We start from the raw sequence: 15,517 nt of genomic DNA, 5'->3' as shown, positions 1-15,517 counted from the left end.
TATTTTAACAACGGAACGAAAAATATTATCAATCATTTGAATATTATTGTCTCGAAAATCAAACGCATCATATTTTCACCTAAAAATATTAAGTTTTTTGATGCAATATTTTTCTTTTTTATGTTATAATTTCTATTAACTGATACTTAAATTTATAAACAAACTTGGTTAAAAAAAAAAATTAAAAATATGTTAGAAGAATATAATTGTTACTATCACTCAAAATATACCAGTTTTTAATGTTCAAAAAAAAAATTATACTTTTGTGATTATTTTTAATCACTTCGTGCCAATACGACATATTTTCGATCAGTCAAGCCTGTAACAGAGGCATCATTAACATTTTGTCCCTCAAAAGGTGTAACTTTACATTCAATTTACATTTATGTTTAAATTGCATAAAAATGAGTTTTCGTCGAAGTTGATTTATTGCTAATGGCATTTTCCTCCTTTTTTTTTATTATTATTACTATTATTTTATACGCATTCTGTTTACTTTAATGGTTCTTAGATGCACACCATCGTCATTCTTTATCGTCTCCATTTTTAATGATAATAGAAGAAGTCAATTTAACTGGTCTCTAAAAAAATATATATATATATATATAAAATAATAATAATATTAATGCACGGCGAAGGGTAACCCGATTAGAAGTTTACGAAGTGCTGATAAGCCAGTGCTGACAGTGATAAAGTGACTGCGAGTGATTTATCAAGGATCCGAATTAATTAACGTTTAACGCCCTATCGATTAGACGACGACAAGGAGACCCAAGACGTTTTTATGTAATCCGTACCTGGAAATTATTTCAGTTTTATTTGAGACGTTTTTATTGCATCAACCACTGTAGAGTGTTGGAATGGTACCCCTTCTCCAGTACATTGAATAGTCTTTGTGTATTCATAACGATTATTCTACTGTCAAAATATTAATATAGTCTCGACGAGGAAGATCATTATTTGTAGGCGATGAGAAATGATTGGTATGGTACAAATAAAATATTTTTGATAATCTTGTTCGATTTAAATCCAATATGCTGGCACAAACGATGGATGTAAAATATAACACGCGAGATAATACATTGCCGAGAGATATTGCAAAATGGTTCTTATGGAATTACTCTCGCCAAAAAGCAAAACCAATATTTTCAACTTAAGTAAAATAAATAAAACGTAAATGATAAAAAATACCCTCAACGATCTCATATTATGATGTCCACTCCTTAATAATATCTGTACTTATATAATTGTAGTGCGTCTAAAATTTAAATCAAAACATCAAAGGTTTTATATACCAAAATCGGAAGTGTTTTTAATGTTGATAAAGTCAAAACGGTAAGGAACATTTACAGATCATGCGATAAATAATACCATAATCTTTACATTATTTAATACAGCAGTAATTAACCGTAAACTATATGATGAAATTGTTGACCTCGTTGATCCGGTATCAATAAAACCATATACTAATATTATAATGATAACTTGAAGGTCTTGGAAAAATTAAAATATTTTGCACTAACATAAGTAATTTTAAAACTAAAATGCATTATGGTATACTCGTATTAATCCTTTCAAGCCTAACGATATAGCAATATCAATATTGAGGATTTGATATTTCAAATAAATAAATATAAATTAATATTTATTTTCAATATCAAAACGAAAAAACGAATAGTTGCCAGAAGTATAGAATATTAGAGTCAATGAAATGATTTAAAAATAAAAAATTAGAGTAATTTATTCATTTGTAAATCAGGTTTATTATACTCGTGTACATTTTTCAAAAATTATATAAAAAAAAATAATGATTACTCTTAATTTCCCCTTACATTAAAGATAATATTTATCTCAAAAACATTTTTTTTTTACATTTCTAATGTGGACCAGTAAGAGTTAGAAAGTGCTTTACGCTATAATAATATGTCAGACAAAATCCTAAAAATGTTTGATACGATACATTACTTGATTTTCTGAGTTATTTCACTAGACGTCATCTATGGTTATCAATACAACAACTAGGCATAATCTCACAATTATGTTTTCTGTTTAATAAACGGGTTTACATGTGAATTATATATAGTTCAAAAACGTCATATCATTAACATCATATAATTAATTATAAATTTTATTCCATATGGAAGTCGTCTGTTCGATACTGTTAATTTTTTTGTATCCGTTTTCCAGAGAGAAATAAAATATATTTATTTTTTATTTTCTTTGTTAACTAAAAACTATACTGTTTTATACAACTCTTATACACGGTTACTTCCATAAAGAACTTTCAGAATTGTACGTGTAACCTAAAATAACTCGAAAAGACGACTAACGACATTTATTTGTCAACTATGTACAAATAAAATGCTTGTATTTATGTACAGAAAAATAAATGATCACAAAGAAGAAACTTGGCATAATATATTTTTTAAACGCTTACGGTCATATTGAAATAATAATAAAAGTAAAATCGTTATTTGTTCGCTGGATCGTATACAATGATAATTGTACGTCTATACACACGGGTATTTGATAGTAATAATTGCCATCGTTATGAGAAAATTGTTTTCCATTTCGTTTGTAGACGTTTGTTCGATGATAATGAAAACTAACAATGTCATTTTCAATGGGACAGACACATATTATATAGTGGCAATGACTGAATAATGAGATATCTGTTTGTCATTCTATATGCATACTATCCGTCTAAAAGCTCTTTGTGCAGTAAAAATAATTTCTGTATTCGTCTGTGGTTTGTCATCAAGAAAAAAAAGCGCTCTCTTGGAAGCTTTCGGAACTTGTAATTATTATATTGTTGCATTGGACATAGACACTTAATGAAATTAATTAAAAATTCAAGTGCTTCTATTCAGAGGTGTTTAAAAACACGAAATTATTATGATTTCTGTTAAGAAATATTTATAATGGCTTGAATGGTAAAAAAACGGAGAATACAATTTATTTGTTATTCAAATTGAATAATAATTATTTCACGTATAACCATTAGGAATGTATCGGTAGATTAGATCACAATCATACAAAACGATTGTCTTGTACATTACTTATACACCGATTATATTTCTTAATACATAGGCGGCTCGGTAGTACGCTCCTGCTTCGAAATTGTTACTGAATTTGGGAAGACACGAAGATGTTTCGGTAAAAATCCAGTATAAATGTGGGAGAAGTAATATGGAAAATATTCATACGGACATATAGAGAAAAAATAGAAACAAAAATCGATGTATTGGAACGTGGAAAATTTATAAAGAAAATAAATTGCGTAAAAAATAACCATCTAAAGGGGCAGAAAATTCTTGCAATAATATAAAAGGAAAATAATACGGGTTAATTCTGAAACGATTAAGAACAAGATACATTATATGTACGCGCACGCAAAACATTTAATGAACACCGGGTAAATGTTTGATGTCACAGACAAGTCGTAGAAGCCCGACTAAAATTAACTATATATATAAAAAAAAAAGACAATGTATTTGAAAACAAATACTGATCTTCGCGACCCAATAAAAATACTAATAAACCGACGGCACAAGTTGTTAACGTGTAAGGTTCCAACGGTTTTTTACGTTCGATGTTACGTCTATTTTTTGTTCGTAAAAATATAACAATGATAAAATCACATAAAACCGTCTAATTTTATTAGTGGTAGACGTATCAAAAATAATGAATCGCTTTTAACGGACGAAACCATACATGCAGGCCAATCATAAAGATCTGAACACCAAAATATTGTTGTTCGCGTGTTACCGTAGATTTAAACGCTCTACATTCACAGACGTCAGAGTTAACCGATTAATATAATTATATCTATTAAACACTGATTTCACGTCGCTGTAACGTATTGCGGAATGTTGGACGGAAAAGAGGTTTACGTTGTTCATTGAGTTATATTCGCGCAAACTAAATTTTAATACTAGCGAATTGACCGGCCTCGCTCGGGATGTATTTTGCTATTCTATATTTGTTGGTGTAAAAAAAAAAAAAATATCTGTTGAAAAAGCGCACAACCACCGAATGGTATTTATAGTGCATTACTGTTTAATCGATTATTATTATATACTTCAGAAATCCCTGAAAAATCTGTTCAATTGAAACATTTGCAAATCGCAGATAAACGTGTACAATTGTTTCGGTTTGTTGCATATCATTTTATTCCGGCAGACACTTTGACCTTTTGCCCTGCACCGACTGAAGAAGGATTCTGAATAGGTAATCACGGAAAGCGTTTGTTACGCAAATTACCATCTCGAAAAGGGTTTCTGTTCGACATTTGACATTCAAATATTAAGTAACATATTTTCATATTTTTATTGATTTTGTGTCCGTTAGGATAGACAACCGTACTGTCATAACATGTTATATTATTTTACCCTTTTTGTGTTTCAATGTCCATGCTATTAATATAAAGCAATGCATTTCCAGTAAAACTTTAGAAGAGGGACGAAAAAAATTACCGTTTCTGTTTCATACATAGGAACGTATTTCCTCGGAAATCTTTTTTGTAGTAACGCGCATACCTCAACGAGCAATTCACAAAGAACCGTATCTCCACTAATCCCATAAATGGTGCCAATGATATACTTGAATATAGATTGATTTTAAGCACTATTACTTCTATTGTATAGTCATGAAATTTCTGTTGCATTGCAATGCGATTTAATTTGAAAATTTCTACGTGCTCTCGTGTTTTATGGTCAGCTGTATATCTTTTTTTTTTTCATACAAATGCAATAAACTGCAAAAATATCACGTACAATTGTGCATACATAGAGATCAACATCGATTACTATAAATCTCTCTGACGATTTCTGTTCGTTATGATGATTTTAAGTATAACTCAAAAATACTGACACACAGGGAGTGTTACCGTTACACAATCATCTTCGGCAGTTATTTCCGAGAGTACTACAAAATAAACTCTAACGAACACGAGTTTCGTGTTTTGCATCTATTAGTGAATTTTTCCTCGAAATTATTTTCATAGGTCGAATGCCACATTTTTGTTGATATCCATAATTCGTAGTTTTTGCAAGTATGTACGTGGTCAAGGCCGTATCTGGGAGGGGTATCCAGGGTGTCTGGCCCCCCCCCCCCGAAATTTCTTCAATATTTTACAAACTTCTAAAATATTTATTTATTTTTAATACTAACATAAATATTTTCAGTCAAAAATGACTTAAGCTCCAATTAATCATTGACTGATTTTAATTTAATATCTTAATATCATATGAAAATATGATATTAATTATAATAAAAGAAAATTAAATCTTTTCCTGTCTTATTTTCAACCAAATATCAAAAGTTAAAATCTAAATTCAATAAAGTTTCAATATACATGTTTTTGACCCCTCCCGAAAAAAAATGTTTAGATACGGCCTTGTACGTGGTATCTAGTCTTAACAAACTCGATGTAATTACATTTATTTTGAATAATATATACAAAAACAACATCATCTGTTCTAGGAATGAAATAAGAAAACAGTCAAATAATATTATATCTGGATATGTATGAAGACTTGAGAACTAGTGTAAAGAGTTTGTATAGAGTAACCGAAAATTTAAACGTAGGAGTTGGTGTGCATCCGGAGTCGGTTTTAAGCCCTTATTTGTTCTCCATGGTAATAAATGAGGTTACAAAGAAATATAGGGTAAGATACCATGGCGTATGATATTTGTTGATGTTATAATTTTGGTAGAAGAAAATCTGAAAGAAGTTGATAATAGTTTGGATGAGTGAAGGATAGCCCTTGAAGGAAGGGAATTGAGAATTAGTAGAAATAAAATAAAGTATATAGACTATAACTTTGGAGGAAGGTACCATGAAGTTGAGGGTATGAGACCAATGATGATAAACGGTGATGTGATAGATGAAATCAAGAACTTTAAATATTTAGGATCTTTTTAAGGGCTCTGGCATAGATGTAAATTATAGAATTAAGTGTAGTTAAATGAAATGGAGAGAAACGTCGGGCATTTTATATGATAGGAAAATTCCAATGAGGCTGAAAGGTGAATTGTACGGGAGTGTAATGAGACCAACTATGCTATATGGTTCAGAGTGTTGGGCAGTTATAATTTTTTTCAGGAGAATAGAACAGAGTATGAGTATTGCGGATATTAGAATGCTTAGAATCTAAGCCTTAGATGGATGAATGGAGTGACTAGATAAAATAAAATAAGGAACTGAATATGTAAGATGTACTATTGGTGTAGCATCGATAGTGGACAGTATGAGAGAAAATATACTGAGATAGTTTGGGCATGTAATGAGGCGAGAGGAAATAAAAGTAGTAAGAGTAGTTATGAAAATTAACGTTCAAGGAAAAATACGAAGATGAGGACCAAAAAATAAATAGTTGAATACGATTGAAAATTATATGAGAACTGTTGGTAAATGCTTAGGAAATGTCAAAATACGAGATGAGTGGGAGGTTTAGAACAAGGGTGGTTGACCTTAAATAGTTGGGAGAAAGTGAAGGAGAAGAAAAAGAATCAAATAATACTATAATTTATTTTCAAACTCTTGAACAAGAAAACGAATATAAATTTAAATAAGATTAAAAAAAATAAATATCCAATTAAGGTTAAATTCCTAAATGAATTTTAACACGATTGTTTTTCAAATATAAATATGATTCAACCAAAAAAAAAAAAAAAAAATTATATTTTTCTTAAGCCCAAGTCAATGTTAAAGCAAATTACCTTGCACTCCAGTGAAACTAGGCACAAAATTAAGAACATTTACTGTTAATAAAAAAATAACACAATTCGTTCAATCTAGTTATAAATTACTGGATCTTAGGTTTTGGCAAGAGATTAAAATAATGATTTTATGATAAGAAAAAATGTGCTGCAGATAAGTATAAGAAATTGCAAATGTGATGAGGTCAAAGAGTGATTTAGAGCTATCTGTGTATTAGTAACATCCGCATTTGTGGAGCCACTACCTTATTTTATTTTTAATCGTTAGCTTATGTACTCTTATACTATTATACTTGATTTATATCATAATGATTTTTTACGTATCAACAAAATACGTTCTCAGGGGTGATATTATTACAACAATGCGTTTATCATAGATTTCAATGTGGTAGAAAATGTAATTATTGCGCTCCGAACTATTACGGAAGACTTCCTAACTTACTGCGACTTATAATTTATCTAATATTTTACAGGTAATGAAACATTTACATTCTAAAATTACTAATTTATTGCAAAAATAGTAATAATAGTAATATGAAATAACCAATATATTAGATATTAGCTGAAAAACAATTGTCTTTCTTCCATCTTGAATTCCATATCAATTCTGTATCATTGTTTATTAGGTTTTTTTTTATTGCTTCCTAACTTCGTTCATAACCACCAATATGCGTTCATTTACATGTTAGCTATACATCTATTCCGTGATCTTATTAGTTATTTTGCTCATTACTGGTTTGATTAATACGGTTTCATTAAAATCATCAGCATTATAATTATTTGCTTTGATCTTTCTTTTCATGAATAAAATTATTACTCTTATTCTTAAAATACCTTTTATTTTCTTTGCTCTCGCTTTTTCTTATTCGTCTCTATAATATAACTCAATAATTTCATTCTTAAAAAATAATAATTATAAATTTGGTTGTATAGAATAATTAATTAAAAAGTATAACCATTGAGCTCTAAAATTATTTCATAATAAAAACTTAATAATTGTACATTTATGTACTGTCAAATAAAATATTTTGGATTTATGTTAAGAGTTATTATTATTTTTCTCGATAAATTAAATATACAATAGACTAATGTTGACACAATCATATTATAGTATAATAAAAAGCGTATAATCAGTAAGAATGTATACGTAAATCATAAAGTCGCCGTTCAAATATATATTTTTTTTCCTTTATTTTAAAACAATCTGTACAAATAGCACATTTAGTAATTTAGATATAATAAAAAACAAAACATAATATTTTAATATTTAAAAAAAAAAAAACAGCTTTTAAGGAAGTCACCCATTGGTGACACCTACGAACTTTTAGTTGGATTTACGATCTTACTTAAGTAGATCGCGATTCCAACTACGTTTGAGCCTACGTGGGGGGGGGGTTGCCTGAGATATATAGTGATGCCATCCAATGAAAGGATTAGTACTGGAGTTGAGTTTGGAATGGAAATGGTGGTAGTGAATTTTTGCGTAGTCTGTAACATTAATTACTTTGAGGTCATTGTGAAGTGAAAGGTTTGTCATGTACCATGGGGCACCAGTAATAGTGCGTAGGGCAATATTTTGGAAAGATTGGATGGGGCGAATGTTTGAGGGTTTAGCCGTCCACCATATTTGAATACCGTATGACCAGACAGGTCATATCATTGAACTATATAATATCATTTTGGTTTTTAGATTAAGTTTAGATTTGAGGAGGGGTCGGAAAAGATGGAATCTACTATTGGCAAGTTTCCTTTTGATTTGGAGATGGGGTTTCCAAGTTAGGTGTTTGTTTAAAATTATTCCTAGATAATTTGTCTCGTTCGAGATAGGTATGCTTTTATTATTGAGTTTAATGGTAGGGCAGATGCCCGTTGGAATTTTATTTATTAAATGCTGGTATATGAAAATATAAAAAATTGTTTTTTTTACCGCGGTTTTTTTATTATTATTATTATTATTTTTTTTTTGTTCCAAAGACGATGTATTAAAATTCGAACGTTGTTTGTTGAAATCATTATACGAGAATACTAGTCGTATAAAGATGAAATTTACTGGTAATGTCTATGATACTATTCCTAATAAAAATAAAACTACCAAACAAAGACACGCACCATTATATCGATTGGATGTCCTCGTATGATATTTTTATACGGTAAACACTTATTTTAGTTTTTATATTATAATTTAATAGTATTTTTGCTTTCGTTTTATTTTAAACTATGCATACTACAAATATATTTAAACTAAAATGATAAAATAACTGTGTAGTATACATTTAACACTATTAATGGAGTAAAAAAAAGTTAACTACTGCAGTTACTCATAATTTACTTTAATTACTTATTATTTTTTATTTATTTTTTATGTAAATAAAATAGATTTATTCTTCGAGTAATATTTATTATTGCTTAACATGATGGTTCTTATTTCACGTGTACACGTTTTCATGTATTCACGTAAAATAAAATTATATTATATAGATAATTTTAACATGTTAAGAACAAAGGATCTGAATAATCAATAAAATAGTATCTGTGCAATATTTATAAATTATAAATAATTATATATTATAATATAATTGTTAATAATTAACATTTTTAATTATTAATTATGTAAAAACAAATATGTCTAATCGAGGCGTCTAGTTTCAACACCAGTAAGGACCAATTTTCGTAATTTATAATATACAAAAAAATAAATAAAAATGAGGTTAGAATTTTACTCTACGATGTACACTAATCAATATGAAATCAATATTTTGGATTACATAAAAATAGTATGTGAAAATATATTTTACAAAAATAATATTATAAGAGTTATATAGATTTACAATTTTGTTATAGTCGGTTTGATTATGTTTGAATTCAAGCTGTTTCCGAAACCGACAGTATGGTTAGTATTTTTATGCATGACTGATTTTGAATCTGACTTTATAGGTGGTTTTGAAATAAACATTGGAAGTTGAAAACAACGTTACATTTATTACATGTATCAATAACTAGAAAAATAATATAGTTTATTGTGATGAATAACATTTTATTTAAATGGAAAAATGTTAAAAAAAACACGTGTTCGATTATTTAAGTAATTTTTAAATCAATCTCAATTTTTTTTTTACGCAATTCAAGTTCGTTATCACCTAATTTGATGCTCATTACTTTAACATATAATGAATCATAACGTGATAATTTAATAAATAAAAAGTTTTGAAAATTCCTTCTTTTTTTATTTTATTAAATGATCTATCCGCAAGATCTGTGACCATTGAATGTATTATATTTTAGGATACTATATATAATTTACACTTTATTTATTAGTTGAGTTTCTATTAGGAACTGAATGAATTTGAAAACGTTGTTGGGTCCATGGTTGAGTATTTCTGCTAGGTGATCTGAGATTTGGAGTTGTTCTCTTTCCTTGTTGTAGATTTTGCATTCAATTAAAATATGTTTAACCATGAGGAAGATCCCACAATATGTACAAAAAAGGGGTGTTTTCTTTTTTCATTGTAATGAGAATGTGTGAGAAGAGTAAGTCTATTCTGAGACGGATGTCTTCTCTTATCTAGTTTCAATACTGAACATCTCAATTATACTCAACATTTTTGTTTTCACATTTTTTATGATATATATATATATATATATATAATAGTGTATTTAGCATATATCTCGATCGAGAAATAATATTATTATAAATATCGTACACAACGAGTAATTATGTACTACAACTTAATGCACTAAGAAAAACAGAAACTCTTTTTTCGACACCATCGATCATGTTAAATCGAACGGATAATATGGTTAAATAATAGGGGGGAGGGATGGGGAAATTAATTGCATACGTTGTCGTTTCAAGTGCACTATTACAGCGATTTGTCGAATACGATTTGTTTTGGTGTGTAAAAAAGAAAAAGAGTACGGAGAAATGCAATACCCTAATATCGCTCAAAACTCGTCATCGTTCCGAAAGTCGGGTTTTACAATACGTTTTGTCGTGTAGCTTTTATTGTTTGGATTTTACAGGATACGGAAACGAAATTCCACACGGCGGTGATGCGCTCGCGTAGAAATCGAATTTGTATAAGTTCCGGCACGACTATTGGAAAATTATTCCAATGCGAGGGAATATTTTACGAAGAGGGAAACATCCGAACGATTATATATGTGCGTACGGTTTAGACGTACATGTACGCATAGTATTACACACACACACACACACATATTTATTAACCTATATACATATATATTTATGATTATACACATAGATGTTTATGTATGCACGTTTGACGGATTTCCGTGTGAAATGACATTCAGGAAGTTAAAATCCATCGAACAATCTATCATTATACCATTACGTTCTCATGACATCTAATAATATCTATTTGTAATTTTGAAATTTTACGGAATCATAACGCTATCGCATCCTCACTAATAGAATATAAACGTGATGTATATGCATATATGTGCAACAGTGGTGCCAAATACGTACTGAGGTTGGTGCATTTAAATCACCTAAATTTGAGAGAGGTGGATGGCTACTGGGTCTATATAATTTTGAAAAACTGGCACTTAGTACCACCAGTAGGCAGTTGAGTAGTAGGTACTTACTGAATTTAAACATGATATCACTGAGAGGATGCATGGTTAAATTTTGTGTTTGTTCCATCTACCAAAAAATAGTCCATCACCACTAGGGTGTAATGGTTTTAATAACGACAAATTTGCAAAACTCCAATATAACATATTCGCATATGGTCGAATTAAATATGAGAAGGAAAAAAACACCGCGTAGAATACTGCAGGTTTCACGTATAACATTTTTTCCAGCAGTAGAATACTAATTCATTTAACAATGCGTTAGTATTAAATTCGTTTTTGTGTTAAACATTTTTTAAACTTACAAAGCAAGTAAATGAAATCAGATTGAGTTACACAAAACATTCAGTATTTTTTTTCTACTCCGAATACAATGTATATATAATACACATGTCATGTTTAAAGTTCTACGTTTAAGCATAAGACTCAATTGTCAGGTTTCGTGCTCTCGACCGTTCAAAGTCGCTGAACTAGATTTAGTTTCGTTTTTAGTTTTCCGTCCGAAAAACGAGTATCGCTAATCCAAAACGAGCGGTCAAACTCTGATGGTTAGAACTGCACTTTCGACGGACACCCGTGGATACCCAAGGGTAAATCCGACCAAGAATGAGCGGTGCAACACGATTGCGCAATTTTTCCTTTTCTGATTCAACTAATATTACACATAAGTAAATATACATAGTATATACACATATAATTTAGTGAGCAAAGGTGTTGCGATTTTATCAAGTAAAAAGGGATCTGGGCGCAATCATGTTGCAAATATTTTGCGCAATCGTGGTGCAATTAGTCGGGTTGAAAAAGAAAAAAATGCGCAATCGTGTTGCAGCCAAGATAGAGTACGCGTTCCGTCATCGAACCGATATGAAGAACACCGTATTAACGTGTGTGTTTCCATAATAACATCTTCCGGTCTCAGACAGCATCGCGAGAGGATATTGTTCGCGATTCGTGTTGCGATCGCGAAACAGTATCGAAGAAGAGACACGAGTTCGACGAATTAACCAAAAATGGAAATTCTCGTCATAAAAGTCGTTCGAGTTTCCATTCTGAACTCATAGAAAAGATCGCGATTCCATGTCATCGGCGCACCGCCGAACGAGAAAACCTGAGCCGCGACGCTATAATAACGCGTGTTTTTCCGGCGTGCTGCGCTTACTATTCTACGAGAGGCGAATCCGTTTGTACGGAAGTTTTTTATGCGCCGAACGCGATAAAATTTTAATGAAAAAATTTAGAAACTTATTCACACACAGTATATTCCGTTTATCTAGACAAGTTTTATACGTAGAGTTAATAAATTACCAACACGCGGGTTCCTATTTTTTTTTTTTTATATGAAACTGTATGCGCGTAATTTGAATTTTATTTTTAGTCGAATAACTTTTTCGCATCGAAACAACTTCATGAACTTTTGAAATTACCAAGAGACGTTTATCGAATGATACGAATTATCGTGTTCGGCGCGCAGCGGGATACTGTATACGGAAAGAATAAAATCGTAGACTGTTAATTTACCTCTCTATCCTCTCCCTATCTTTTTCCAGACTAATTACATTTGATTATACAAATTGAACTGGTTTATTTCTATACATTTTATTTAAAGCACTACATTAATAAAAAGTGGGCGTACTCGCGGTCAGAATCCGCTAGGGGTTGCGAATGATGTGATTCTGTGTAAAGAAAGGATGTGGCGAACGATAAAACGTGTAAAACGTGGACTTTTAAGAAACAGCGATAAAGAACTAGTACACTGTATTACGTAGTCAGAGCTTGTGCGCTACGTGTAGACTCATCGACGCCTATGAAACGTAATTATCTACGAGCTTTATTTTTTTTGAAAGAGAAAAAAGTAATGCACAGCAAAAACAGACAGATTGTCAAATGGAGGGTAACGCGTAGAAATTTTACTCGAAAATCAACTTAAACATTTCGTCCGTTTTCCAGTATTGAAATGCGGGAACAGCGTCAAATTGGCTGACTGAAGTAATAGTGACCTTATAACGTTCATCTGCACAAATTATATTATTGTTAAAACAAATAAATAATGTATGCGCGAAGGATAACATTCGTTTAATCCCGTATTATAATTTATTTTAAGTATAATTATTTTCTTGTTGATCGTTTAACACGTGGACAATGTATTGCGACGGTTGAATATTACTACATGATCGAATGCAGTATTTTTACAATACGAAAAAAAAATGTGTCATCACGTCTTAAAATTTAAGATATTAAAATTGAAAAGAGATCAGTTTGCGTCCAATTGAATAACATAAAAATGTATCTGTCAATGAATTGTACGTAGCGCGTTCGTTTGGCGATCGTTTGCGCATACGCGTGATTATAATGTTTTCATATTTTGTTGTATGAATATTATATCCGCTTATTGTTACACCAATTTATATATCGTACAAACAAACCGTGTATTTATTGTATGGATCGTTATTAAACATTTTTAATGTGCATATGAATGTAACATAAAGTTTACTGAGCATTTTTTAAGAATACACAATTATGATTATTATTTTTACCAGCTTAATAAACGTTAGACCAAACTCATTGTCTCGTTTCGTCAATGATTTCAAATCATCAAATATTTAGCCAATATATATTTGTATATAATTAGTGATAAATGTATAAAGATAAAAAAAAAGATACTTACTTCAGCTGGAAACGAGTAACCCTGAATTTTATGTTCGGACCCAAGATTATTATCGGTGCCGAAATGTATGTAGAATTCTTGAAATTGGTAACGGTAAGTTAAAGGACCCTCGGTAATATTCAAAACGTACTTCGAGTCTTTATCTACTCTGAAGACTAAAGATTGCCCGGTGTTTTCAATCGTACCGCTGACCTAGGAACATAATATGCCAATCAAATATTCAATTCATAGTGCAAAATGTAATACATATTATTATTTCACATCGCATACACCATCTAATGATATATAATTACTCCGAACCGTACTGGTGTTTAACTTCATTTGTAATGCCTATATTATTTTTGCACGATCTTTCGGATTTATTTTTCTAAGCACGTGTTCTTGGGGCGTCTAAATATTTATGTATCACGTATATTACGTGTAAAACCCGCTGGAAAGAGCAAAATTAATATAGCCGGCAGAGTTATCAAGACAGGTTCTATATACACTGACATATTGCTTTCCGTTTCGAAATCCATTTTTCATAAAAAAAAATAAAATAATATAATATGCGTGCGTACGTATTACGTACTGCTTTATACACCGATATAAATTTATATGAAATGTGTACATCTCGAAAACCCCGATTCTAGACAGATTTTATTATTTTTCCGTCAATCTCTACATCATACTCGAATATATATGTATAAATAATGTATTTGAATATAAATATATAAAAAAAAAAAATAATAATAATAACCCCGTCAAATATATGCGATATTGCTGCTAAATTGAGGAGCACATACAAAAACTGTGTACATATAACATAAGTTTAGTATCTTACTTTGTCCTTGTCAATATGAAGATTTTTTAAAAACGGATCGAACAGCAGCTTATCCGGATCGATGTCGATCGGAGACTGTCGTTTGCCAATCGAGCATAACTTCCACAGAGGGTTCAAAACGCCCCAATATTTCGGCCCTGGAAATAATGCATAATGTATGAGTACGACTGTATACTATGTACTCGGTGTCAGTGATCGATATCAAATGGTGTTTCGAAGACATCCCTTGCAGACGCAATGGAGTCCACCTGAAACCAATTATTTGTGCACACAATACAATACGGTACGAACGTATATAGAAATTTATTGTGCCGTATAATTGTACACATCTCGCATTATTTTATAATCAATTAACACATCGAGTGAATCTGATCACGTGATATTTGTAATTTAAAATCATACTAATTTAAACCTATCTTTAAATAAAATATTGTTTCATTTTTTTTTTTTTTTTAATTTTATCAGGTATCTGTCCATTATACCTACGTTACGTTAAATAAATTCAATAAAATAACATTTTTCTTAGCTTTTTATGGTTTCAAATACGACTAAAAACTATATTTTACTTTGTTTAAAAAACATTTCCGGGCCATCGAATACTTTCTCGTTCAACATGACCATATAAGAAGTTTGGTACGGAGTTTTTTCAAGACAATTTATCAAAAAAAAAGAAAAAAAGAAATGGAATAAAGTAAGACTGATTGTTTTATTTT

General features: G+C 30.3%; 1 protein-coding gene across 1 annotated transcript in view; it reads right to left on the bottom strand.

Annotated features, from left to right (window-relative positions):
• Positions 1 to 15,517, bottom strand: part of LOC112681784 (carbonic anhydrase-related protein 10) — a 123,957-nt gene that overhangs the window by 50,362 nt on the left and 58,078 nt on the right. Inside the window, exons 4-5 of the mRNA XM_025552099.1 lie at positions 14,805 to 14,941; positions 13,982 to 14,173 (exon numbers count right to left, since the gene is read on the bottom strand). Coding sequence (XP_025407884.1) covers positions 13,982 to 14,173; positions 14,805 to 14,941 — 329 coding nt within the window. The remainder of the gene's footprint in view (positions 1 to 13,981; positions 14,174 to 14,804; positions 14,942 to 15,517) is intronic.

Source organism: Sipha flava, unplaced genomic scaffold (assembly GCF_003268045.1).
Source record: "Sipha flava isolate LNK unplaced genomic scaffold, YSA_version1 197_pilon_pilon, whole genome shotgun sequence".
Taxonomy (NCBI): Eukaryota; Metazoa; Arthropoda; class Insecta; order Hemiptera; family Aphididae; genus Sipha; species Sipha flava.
The sequence above is the reverse complement of the archived record's forward strand: the minus strand, read 5'-3'. Positions and strand labels throughout refer to the sequence as shown.